The sequence below is a fragment of the Xyrauchen texanus genome, chromosome 23 (assembly GCF_025860055.1).
Source record: "Xyrauchen texanus isolate HMW12.3.18 chromosome 23, RBS_HiC_50CHRs, whole genome shotgun sequence".
Lineage (NCBI taxonomy): Eukaryota > Metazoa > Chordata > Actinopteri > Cypriniformes > Catostomidae > Xyrauchen > Xyrauchen texanus.
The window spans coordinates 43,138,476-43,151,502 of NC_068298.1; the positions used below are offsets into that span (position 1 = coordinate 43,138,476).

Consider the following 13,027-nt stretch of genomic DNA (forward strand, 5'->3'; position numbering starts at 1 on the left):
CATTACAGTCAGCAGCAACCTCGGGAAACTCTTCTGTTGCATTATAAATAACAGATTTGTGAACTTCATTCAAGAACACAAGACACTAAATAAATGTCATATTGGTTTCATGCCTAAACAAACAACTAATCATATCTACGCAATCCACTCACTTATACAGAAATATGTTCAGACAAAACAAGTCAAAATATTTGGCTGCTTCATTGACTTTAAAAAGGCCTTCGATTCTGTTTGGCATGACGGACTCTTCCTGAAACTCATTCAGAGTGGCATCGGAGGAAAGACATACACTCACCTAAAGGATTATTAGAACACCATACTAATACTGTGTTTGACCCCCTTTCGCCTTCAGAACTGCCTTAATTCTACGTGGCATTGATTCAACAAGGTGCTGAAAGCATTCTTTAGAAATGTTGGCCCATATTGATAGGATAGCATCTTGAAGTTGATGGAGATTTGTGGGATGCACATCCAGGGCACGAAGCTCCCGTTCCACCACATCCCAAAGATGCTCTATTGGGTTGAGATCTGGTGACTGTGGGGGCCATTTTAGTACAGTGAACTCATTGTCATGTTCAAGAAACCAATTTGAAATGATTCGAGCTTTGTGACATGGTGCATTATCCTGCTGGAAGTAGCCATCAGAGGATGGGTACATGGTGGCCATAAAGGGATGGACATGGTCAGAAACAATGCTCAGGTAGGCCGTGGCATTTAAACGATGCCCAATTGGCACTAAGGGGCCTAAAGTGTGCCAAGAAAACATCCCCCACACCATTACACCACCACCACCAGCCTGCACAGTGGTAACAAGGCATGATGGATCCATGTTCTCATTCTGTTTACGCCAAATTCTGACTCTACCATCTGAATGTCTCAACAGAAATCGAGACTCATCAGACCAGGCAACATTTTTCCAGTCTTCAACGGTCCAATTTTGGTGAGCTCTTGCAAATTGTAGCCTCTTTTTCCTATTTGTAGTGGAGATGTGTGGTACCCGGTGGGGTCTTCTGCTGTTGTAGCCCATCCGCCTCAAGGTTGTGCGTGTTGTGGCTTCACAAATGCTTTGCTGCATACCTCGGTTGTAACGAGTGGTTATTTCAGGCAAAGTTGCTCTTCTATCAGCTTGAATCAGTCGGCCCATCCTCTGACCTCTATCATCAACAAGGCATTTTTGTCCACAGGACTGCCGCATACTGGATGTTTTTCCCTTTTCACACCATTCTTTGTAAACCCTAGAAATGGTTGTGCATGAAAATCCCAGTAACTGAGCAGATTGTGAAATACTCAGACCGGCCCGTCTGGCACCAACAACCATGCCACGCTCAAAATTGCTTAAATCACCTTTCTTTCCCATTCTTGACATTCAGTTTGGAGTTCAGGAGATTGTCTTGACCAGGACCAGACCCCTAAATGCATTAAAGCAACTGCCATGTGATTGGTTGATTAGATAATTGCATTAATGAGAAATTGAACAGGTGTTCTTAATAATCCTTTAGGTGAGTGAGGTCATCAAAGACATGTACACAGACAATAAATGCTCTGTGAAGATAAATGACAAAAGAAGCAATTATTTCAATCAGACCAAGCCTCAGCCCAACTCTATATAATATCTATATCAATGAACTGGCCACAACCCTTCAAAAGTCATCTTGCCCTGGACTGATCTTAGATGGCACAGAAATCAAATGCCTCCTTTACGCTGACGACAACCTGCTGCTGTCCCCTAATGAAGAGGGAATACATGAAAGCCTCTCCATTTTAGAAAAATATAGTAGTGATCAGGCTTTACTATTTAACATGGAGAAGTCCAAAGTCATGAGAAAAATAATTGCATAATGAGCAATAAATATATATTCACAATCGGGGGAACAATCCTTCATCATGCCAACCACTATAATTATTTGGGTCTTACAATCTCTGCTTCAGGACAGTTTGATTTGGCAATAAAAGATCTGACTGACAAAGCCCGTAGAACATATTATAGTATAAAAAATCATTATTTAAATTCAACCCCCCCATTAAACTGTGGCTGAATGTCTTCGACAGCATCATCAAACCTATACTTCTATATGGCTGTGAAATTTTCCACCTAGAATCTGGGTTGTAGAGCAGAACTGGGCCGGTTCCCTCTCCACACTGAAATCCAGAAGAGAGCAGCTAAATTCTGGTTCCATTGGTCAGACACACCATACAAGAGACGAGGTAATGATCCGAGATGTCATCACTCTGCTGCAGAATTTCTATATTATCAACATCAACTTCATATGACAGAATTAAATCTAGCGTACGATTATGCCGATGAGTTGGTCCTGTTACATTTTGTCTGACTCCAAGAGAGTTGAGGATAGCGATAAATACTAATCCCAATGTATAATTTTCATTATCTATGTGAATGTTGAAGTCACCAAACAATTAAAGCTCTATCTACAGTAACTACAAGATCTGATAAAAAATTAGCAAATTCATCAAGGAAATCAGAATAAGGCCCGGGTGATCTATACATTGTAGCAAGGACAAAAGAGGACAGAGATTTTTTATTTATATTTGACGGTGTCACATTAAGCATCATTAGTTCAAAAGACTTGCATTTATATCCTGTCCTCTGAGTAACACCAAAAATGTCACTGTAAACCCACACACACACACACACACAAACAACAAACAAACAAAAACAAAGTCTCAATTAATGTGTCAGCGTGAAACTGGAACACAATATGCAAACAATAGCATCCTCATTTATATAACGTGTAAAACATTGGTTTACAGACGTATTTAATCAAAGAATCAATTTAAGCACAAAAACAGATTAAATGCTCCACATGGATCAGGTTAGCCAGCAGAGGCGTTTCCAGCATTGAAGGACATCCAGGGCTTAGCCCAGACAATTTTATTTTCACACTAGCAAATCTGTAGTCCAAAGCTGGTGAGAGGGTATTCTTTGAGTTTTGCTCTGGCTGGGCCTGTTTCTACAGTTCCTAAATCTTCCACTCTAGTACTATCCTCGACTAACTCATCCTCTATCCTCCCTGAATCATCTGTGATGCAAAAGAACAGATACATCACATAACTTATTGCAAATCAGCTTCAAACAACTAATTCATCAAGTGCTACATATGTCAAATTGTGGACCAATACCATTGAAGAATGGGAAGAGCAGATCAGTGGGATTGCCTTAAGATCTATCATGATTCTTGAATTTTCATGTACATTACCATAAAGTCATCGCAAAAGAGTTATATTAGAGGGAGTAAAGTGAGGTAAAAAAATGTTTTATATAAATAAACATAAATAGTCAAAATGATGGATAAGATCCTAAGTTAAAACAATACATGAATAACTTTAGTCTAAGTTCATTGACACACTATGGCATCGTACTGTATATTTACATTTATGCATTTGGCAGACGCTTTTATCCAAAGCGACTTACAGTGCACTTATTACAGGGACAATCCCCCTGGAGCAACCTGGATTTAAGTGCCTTGCTCAAGGACACAATGGTGGTGGCCGTGGGGTTAGAACCAGCAACCTTTTGATTAACAGCCCTGTGCTTTAGCCACTACGCCACCACCACTCCTATATATATAATTCTCATCATCTCATTGGGATAAACAATGTTTCACTTTTAACTTTCTCTAAAGTAAAGTGACTGATTAATTGTTACCAGTTTCCATGCCTGATTCTGGCACAGCTGCTGCTGCTCCTCAGTCTATTGCTCATCTTTGCTACACTCTACAAAACCATTTAATCAAATCAAGATGTATATTTACTACAAACTAATATCACAAAACAAGTCACACATACATTTTATGCTAATGCTTATTGGTTATCCTTAGCGAAAACAACACCTGATAAACAAGAAAAGTACACTCCGAACGGGACTCGAACCGCGGCATGAGAGGCGAAAGCGCTAACAAGAAGCTACCAAGATGTGTCAGTCTATAAATGGAGGCACACGTCTTGAGGTTTAGCCTACTATGGGTGAAAGCCAGCTAAATGATGATCTTTAGACTTTAAGGACAAAAACAAATGTGAATTCTTACCCACTGACTTCTTTCGGAAAAATCCCCAAAGCCTCATTTGCTTCATTTTTGCTGTCTTTCCTGCGAACTTGCCACTAAGTAACGTTAGTTGATGTCAATGACTGTGCAAGCTCCTCCCCTACCTGCTGCATATTCAACAGAGAGGAAGAAACGGAGTCGCCCATAGGCTACCGGCAGCAAAGGAACTTATTCTATAGGCTAGATTATGCCTATGTCTATTTTTACAGGCTGTATGCAGTATGTGCAAAGCCAAAGCACAATGAAATAAGGCAACTTATGATTTCGGAGGTTTACATAGGCTTTTGTCCGGTTTCATATTTGTCAGTCAACTTTTCAAAATACATTCGGGGCTGAAGCCCCGGCAAAATCGGCTGCCGCCGCCTTTGTTAGCCAGAGAAATTATGTGAACCGTTTTGGAAACCTGTCCAGTGAAAGGAAGAATTCGGACAAAACGAGGCTCTTAAAGGAATCGAACTTGGCGCTGTGTGTGTGCGTGCGTGTATGTGTGTGCGTTTGTGTGCGCGCGCACAAAGCGTTGTGATTGGTGGAGGGAAGCAAAGGGGTTTGTCGAGCCTCCCTGAGCAGCAGCAGTCCTCCATCATGAACATTATCGAATCAGTCCAGTCTGGACTAAACGAACATGAGTTCACTGGAGTTTGATGGATGAACGGACACATGCGATATACAGAGTAATTGAGTTTTACACACCAGCGATGAGTCTTTACAAACATTATATGACTGTGACGCCTCGGGATTACTGGATTATATACTAGAACACACAACTCATTTAATTCCTTCAGTAATCATATTTGTGCGGTGTTATTCGTCATGGCTGGACACGGATGGTTGAAATATTATCTATGGATTAATATCTTCACCTACAGGTTTATATTCGCATCATCCATATCACTGGAGACCATCATCTGGAGCTCTCAAAACCTCAAGTGAGTCCCAAAACCGCGACTCACATTTAGCAGCTTCACAAAGTTTCAAGACTTTAACATACATTTGACCCACATCACCTTTATTCAAAAGTTATCCATAATAATACAAATATTTATGTTTATGATATACATTTTTGGGGTTGTTTTACTATATTTACAATATTGTCACGTTGACAGACAGATTATATCAAGGTGGCATAAAATTAGTATCAGATTTTTTTTTGTGTGCAATATTGTAAAATGATTTGAACATGTCACTCCAGTAGAGTTTAAATGGGTAATTGATAATGACCAGGTTAAGCACTGGTTTATTCATGGGTTGAAGAGTAATTCATTTTCACCACACAAAACAATGATGAAATTGAATATCACAAATGAAAATAATGTAACCACAGCTCATGATTGCTTTTTCTCATGGTGTGATGGTGATGTCCTGTTTCCAAAATCACGATCACAGTGAACTCCTCATTATCAGTGTGTTTGCATGGAGAAACTGAATGACTGTACTGGGCTTTTCCATTATTTCCTGTTGTAACTCTTTATTCAGACGTGGTTTTTAAATACATGGTTGTTTCATTTTATAACTATTCACAGAGTAAAACACCAAACCAGAACAGATATTATAGTAAAAGCAATTAAGATTATTGTGTGTTTGATGGTTTTAGGTTCTTTCACATGTTGTTTCACTGTAAAACTGCTTTACCCATCACACTATGTGTCAGTGTCTTCATGAAGTCCAATGCAGTTGAAACACATATGACAGGACACATACAGCAGAAATCAATTAACATCCATTTAACTTCTTTCACGTGTCAGTTTCACAGTAATTGCAATTGTTCCTTTACAAGCTCATTAAAATGCTTTTATAATATTGTAGAATAGGAAGACAGGCCAATTTAGGTCAACATAAATTAGAAATCAGATACACAGTTTTTGTCAATGCTGCTACATTTAAAGTGAATATTACATTCAATGGGTTGAATGTGACTGGTTTGAAGATCAGTGCACTTGCACCACAACACAAATTACACTTACTATTTTTATGCTCTGTGCCAGTATCAATATTTAATTATCACTATGATTTTATCACATAACAGAGTCTAATTATTGAGCTTGATGATCCTCAATATTGTTAATTATAACAATGAGTTAATCATTGTCATAGTTGGTGTTAGTTAATCAGAAAGTTATTTTTGGTATTGCTCAAAATTGAAAAAATAAATAAATAATTACAAGTTTAAGAATACTTATTGAACAGACATCCTCAATAGTGGTTCTCAAATTCAGCTATATTCAGCTAATATATATATATATTAGGGATGCACCGAAATGAAACTTCTGGGCCGAAACCGAAAATCCAGGATGCACTGGGCTGAAAACCGAAACCGAAATTTGTACCTATTTAAAAAAATAAATAAATAAAAAAATGGTGTATATAATTGTATTAACTTTATACTTTTTCATTAATTTCATGAATTTAATGAATCTGAATTGAAAAACTACAAACCAATAAAATAAATCACACTTTTATTGAAAGTAACACCAAAATTGGACAAAAAATATATTAAAACTATATTAATATTCTTCTTCTTTCAGTTCTGTAAAAATCTAATTTTACAGATTTTGTTAACAATTATCCAAATAATGTAAAGTTTTAGAAAACTACTATATGAAAAACAACATTCAAGTAATGAACTTAGCTAACATCTTTCAAAAAGTTTAAATATGCAACAGTAATTTTAATTAAAACAAAAGGCAGAACACAGAATGGCAGAGGGCCTCTATTCCACTGATCTATATATAACTATAATATATAATTATATATATATATATATATATATATATATATATATATATATATATATATATATATAGATCAGTGCTCTATTCTGTGTATGTAAACGTATGTACACTTTAAGTGAAAATTATTGTGCAAAACAACAGTGCAAAACAGCAGTAATTGAACTAAATCCAACCTCAACTGTAAATGACAGATGTATCCTCGAGTGAAGAACAAGTGTAATGTAATTGCTATACACATCAAATTGGACTGCTTTCTATTTAACTACAAGTGACAGGTTTCTCTTCAAGAACAAAAGTTGCTAAACTTTCTGACAGTCTCTCCTGTCAGAAAGCTCATCAAGAACATGAGATGCTGCACTGAACAGTCTCTCACTCTCTGTGCTGGTGCTTGGGCAGATAAATACCTGTGTGCAATCCGCGCAAGCAAAGGAAAGCGGTCTTTGTTTATGCGACCGTAGTCAAGGGGATTGTCGCTTCTGGCATAGTTCCGCTAGATAAACCTCAAGTTATGTTGTAGCTGCGCTAGTTGTGACACTTTCCTGTAGAATCTCTTGCTGTACTCTATATATATATATATATATATATATATATATATATATATATATATCTTGACATTTCTGCTGAATAAACACTGCAGATCGCAAATTTGATGTCCTTATCAGAAACTTTGAAGAATTTCCACACCACTGACATGATCGGCCTTTGTTTGGAAGCGCTGTGATAAGGGCTAGATCGATCCAGAGTGAAATCTGAGCACTGAGGGGCGGGGCGAGGAGGTATTTTCGGTGCATCCCTAATATACAGTCACCTAAAGGATTATTAGGAACACCATACTAATACTGTGTTTGACCCCCTTTCGCCTTCAGAACTGCCTTAATTCTACGTGGCATTGATTCAACAAGGTGCTGAAAGCATTCTTTAGAAATGTTGGCCCATATTGATAGGCTAGCATTTTGCTGTTGATGGAGATTTGTGGGATGCACATCCAGGGCACGAAGCTCCCGTTCCACCACATCCCAAAGATGCTCTATTGGGTTGAGATCTGGTGACTGTGGGGGCCATTTTAGTACAGTGAACTCATTGTCATGTTCAAGAAACCAATTTGAAATGATTCGATCTTTGTGACATGGTGCATTATCCTGCTGGAAGTAGCCATCAGAGGATGGGTACATGGTGGCCATAAAGGGATGGACATGGTCAGAAACAATGCTCAGGTAGGCTGTGGCATTTAAACGATGCCCAATTGGCACTAAGGGGCCTAAAGTGTGCCAAGAAAACATCCCCCACACCATTACACCACCACCACCAGCCTGCACAGTGGTAACAAGGCATGATGGATCCATGTTCTCATTCTGTTTACGCCAAATTCTGACTCAACCATCTGAATGTCTCAACAGAAATCGAGACTCATCAGACCAGGCAACATTTTTCCAGTCTTCAACTGTCCAATTTTGGTGAGCTCTTGCAAATTGTAGCCTCTTTTTCCTATTTGTAGTGGAGATGTGTGGTACCCGGTGGGGTCTTCTGCTGTTGTAGCCCATCCGCCTCAAGGTTGTGCGTGTTGTGGCTTCACAAATGCTTTGCTGCATACTTCGGTTGTAACAGTGGTTATTTCAGGCAAAGTTGCTCTTCTATCAGCTTGAATCAGTCGGCCCATTCTCCTCTGACCTCTAGCATCAACAAGGCATTTTCGCCCACAGGACTGCCGCATACTGGATGTTTTCCCTTTTCACACCATTCTTTGTAAACCCTAGAAATGGTTGTGCGTGAAAATCCCAGTAACTGAGCAGATTGTGAAATACTCAGACCGGCCCGTCTGGCACCAACAACCATGCCACGCTCAAAAATGCTTAAATCACCTTTCTTTCCCATTCTGACATTCAGGTTGGAGTTCAGGAGATTGTCTTTACCAGGACCACACCCCTAAATGCATTGAAGCAACTGCCATGTGATTGGTTGATTAGATAATTGCATTAATGAGAAATTGAACAGGTGTTCCTAATAATCCTTTAGGTGAGGGTATATGTCATGGGTCTGTTGAATGCTTGATTCTGATTAGTTGACAGATGTTCTTAGGTGTTCTTAAGTAAATTCTTGAATGCATCCAGGTCTTGACCGCATAACGTTTCCATATCACTTTGCCAAGTTATTTCAGTTATTTAAAATAGGCCTACATGCTACCACAACAAAATAACGAAATAAAACAAAGACACTGGTTAAGTACATTGGATAAGAATGACAAAAAATATCTATAATATCCTAAATGTATTTCAGTTTTGATTGAAAAGTATCCTTGGGCTCTCTCTCTCTCTCAAGTCAAGTCAAGTTTATTTGTGTAGCGCCTTTCACAACACACATTGTTTCAAAGCAGCTTTACAGAAGATCAGCATTAATAGACGATAAAACTGTTATGTCTATAAAGTCGATGAATCATCATTGTGCAATTTAGATAAAATACGATTCTTAATCGTGTTTAAAAATAATTAAATAATAATTGTATTAATAACCCCAGTGAGCAAGCTGTAGGCGACTGTGGCAAGGAACACAAAACTCCATAAGATGTAGATTAATGGAGAAAACTAACCTTGGGAGAAACCAGACTCCCTGTGGGGGCCAGTTCCCCTCTGGCTAACATTATGAATAATGTAAATATTACTTGTGTATAGTTAAAATCATGGTTTAAAATGATTAAACTAAGGGTTAAGGGTCAGTGTTTAAACATCTATTGTGTTTGAACTGTAAGATTAATGACCACAGTCTTTGAAGTCCATCTAGATTAATTGCAGAAGTTCACATAGATGTTAATTGGCTGATGTAGGCTTTTGTTGGCAATTGTTAGTCTATGCATTCCATTTCAAGATCGTAGTCCATCAATAGACCGAGGTGATGCAGGTTGGAGTTGGCATCAGTTCATCCTCTGAAGTCCATCATAATAGACTGAAGTGATATATGGCTGGCACCGGCTGAATTTAGTCATCATAATTCAGCAACATGTAGCAGTGGAGTCCAACACGAACCAGGAATGGAGCTGGATCCAGCCGGTTCTGGTGACCTCAGGATAGGAGTCCCGAGGTTGAGACAGGGAAACAAATATAAAGATGTAAGCATGGATGCCATAAAATTTATTGCAGAGTTAGAGATCATGATCACTGTTTCTGGTTCCGGCAGACCCAACTAAAGCAGCCTAATTGTGGGTTGGAGGATAAATTAGGTGTATGCCTGGCTAAATAGATGAGTCTTTAGTCTAGACTTAAACTGAGAGAGTGTGTCTGCATCTCAAACAGTGTTTGGGAGACTATTCCATAGTTTAGGAGCAAAATAAGAAAAGGATCTACCTCCTTTTGTGGATTTTGATATTCTAGGAACTATTAACAGGCCAGAATTTTGCGATCTTAATGAACGTGTTGGAATATAGCGTGGTAGAAGATCACTTAAGTACTGTGGAGCTAGACCATTCAAAGCTTTGTACGTAGTTAACAGAATTTTTAAATTAATACGGAATTTAATAGGTAGCCAATGTAACGATGATAAAATGGGGCTAATATGATCATATTTCTTGGTTCTTGTTAGCACTCTGGCTGCTGCATTTTGAACCAATTGAAGTTTATTTATTGATCTTGCTGGACATCCCCCCAGTAATGCATTACAATAATCTAGTCTTGAGGTCATGAACGCATGAATTAGTTTTTCGGCATCAGCAACAGAGAGCATATGCCTTAATTTAGCAATATTTCTTAGGTGGAAGAATGCTGTTCTACAAACATTTGTAATTTGATTTTCAAAGGACAGATTGGTATCAAATATAACACCTAAGTTCTTCGCTGTTGAAGATGATGTAACAGTACATCCATCTAGAGTCAGATTATATTTTAGCGGCTTGTTTTTAGAGTTTTTTGGTCCAATAATTAGAACCTCTGTTTTGTCAGAATTGAGTAGAAGGAAATTTCTGGCCATCCAATCTTTTATTTCATTGATACATTCTGCTAATTTTGAGAATTGTGAAATCTCATCAGGTTTTGAATATCTCTCTCTCTCTCTCTCTCTCTCTCTCTCTCTCTCTCACACTCACTCTCACAACTTTGGAGGTATGCTTGTGGTCATGGTCATTGTTCATTTGGAAGACCCATTTACAACCAAGTTTTAACTTCATGGCTGATGTCTTGAGATGTTGCTTCAATATATCCACATAATTTTCCTTCCTCATGATGCCATATATTTTGTGAAGTGCACCAGTCCCTTCTGCCGCAAAACACCATCACAACATGATGCTACCACCCCCATGCTTCTTGGTTGGGATGGTTAAAAAATGTTTTCATTAGACCAGAGGAAATTTCTCCAAAAAGTAAGATCTTTGTTCCCATGTGCACTTGCAAACTGTACTCTGGCTTTTTATGGCGGTTTTGGAGCAGTGGTTTCTTCCTTGCTGAGCAACTTTTCAGGTTATGTCGAGATAGGACTCGTTTTACTATGGTTATAGATACTTATCTACCTGTTTCCTCCATCATCTTCACAAGGTCTTTTGCTGTAGTTCTGGGATTGGTTTGCACTTTTCACTCCAAACTTCATTCATCTCTAGGAGACAGAATGTGTCTCCTTCCTGAGCAGTATGATGGCTGCATGGTCCCATGGTGTTTATACTTGTGTACTGTTGTTTTTACAGATGAACATGGTACCTTCAGGCATTTGGAAATTGCCCCTAAGGATGAACCAGACTTGTGGAGGTCCACAATTTTTTTCTTGGTCTTGGCTGATTTCTATACATTTTTTCCATGATGCCAAGCAAAGAGGCACTGAGTTTCAAATCAAATCAATCAAATTCTTTATTGTCACTCAACCATATACACAAGTGTAACAGTGTGTGAAAGTCTTGGGTGCAGTTCCAAGCAACATAGCTGTATGACAATTACAATAAACGTCTGATTTACAAATCGTGTTAGACCACATATAATATACACCTAATAATATACAATACACAATATAAGAAGACTGTATTACAATAAAAATACACTGTGTCTCTGATCCTCCAAGCTTTTTACACGCCGCCTGGAATAGTTGTCCTGGAGGAAGGGAAGCTCCCCTCCGATGGAGTGTCTGGCAGTTTGCACCATACTTTGCAGGGCTTTGCGGTTGAGGGCAGTGCTGTTGCCATACCAGGCAGTGATGCAGCCAGTCAGGATGCTCTCTAAAGTGCTGGTATAGAACCGTGTGAGGATGTGGTGGTTCATTCCAAACTTCCTCAGCCATCTCAGGAAGAAGAGGCGCTGGTGAGCCTTCTTCACAACAGCCTCTGTGTGAATGGACCATGTGGACACTGAGGAACTTGAAGCTGCTGATTCTCTCCACCGGTGATCCATTGATGGTGGTGGGGCTGTGTTCTCTTTCTTGAAGGTGGACTCTCCTGAAGTCCACCACAAGCTCCTTGGTCTTACTGGCATTGAGGGAGAGGTCTGCTTGACAGGAAGTCCTGGATCCAGCAGCACAGTGAGCTGTTTAAGCCCAGAGTTTCTCATCAAGCTTGGAGGGCACTATGGTGTTGAATGCTGAGCTGAGATGTGTTCCTTTTTTAGGTGGGAAAGAGCAGTGTGTATTGTAGATGCAGTGGCATCATCAGTGGAGCAGTTGTTGCGGTAAACAAACTGCAGTGAGTCCAGTGAGGCAGGCAGCACAGGGCAGATGTAATCTCTGGTTAGCCTCTCAAAGCATTTGCTGATGATGGAGGTCAGAGCAACAGGACACCAGTCATTTAAACAAGTTTTTTTTTAGTAGATTTGGTACAGGCACAATGGTGGACAAATGGTTTTAAAGCATGTGGGGACCACAAACAAGGAGAGGGAAAGGTTGAAAATGTCCATAAAAAACCAGCCAGTTGGTTCGTGCATGCTCTGATGACACGGCACGGAATGCCGCCTGGACCTGCGGCCTTACGGATATTCACCCGTCAGAAGATGAACTAACCTCTATAGCTTCAGCCACGAGAGCTCTCTCCACAAGGGCTGAGTTGTTTCCCTTGAAACGAGCATAAAAAGAATGAATCTCTTCCGGGAGTGAGGCAGGGGTGTTCATGGCAGAGTTTTTATTCCCTTTGAAGTCAGTGATGATATTCATTTCCTGGCATATGCTTCTAGAGTCGGTGTTGATCTGTCCTTTAATCTTGTCCCTGTACTGGCGTTTGGCTGCACTGATAGATTTGCGGAGGGCATAACTGGCTTGTTTATGCTCCTCTACGTTCCTGGAAAT

At 39.4% G+C, this 13,027-nt stretch overlaps 1 protein-coding gene across 4 annotated transcripts in view; it reads left to right on the forward strand.

Moving 5' to 3' along the window:
* Positions 1-4,669: 4,669 nt before the first annotated feature.
* The window catches only part of LOC127617079 (ephrin-B1-like), a 177,396-nt gene continuing 169,038 nt past the window's right edge, over positions 4,670-13,027 (forward strand). For all 4 annotated transcript variants that reach the window (XM_052088959.1, XM_052088960.1, XM_052088963.1 and 1 more), the window contains exon 1: positions 4,670-4,987. In XM_052088959.1, the coding sequence (XP_051944919.1) occupies positions 4,872-4,987 (116 nt within the window). In that variant the 5' untranslated portion in view covers positions 4,670-4,871. The remainder of the gene's footprint in view (positions 4,988-13,027) is intronic.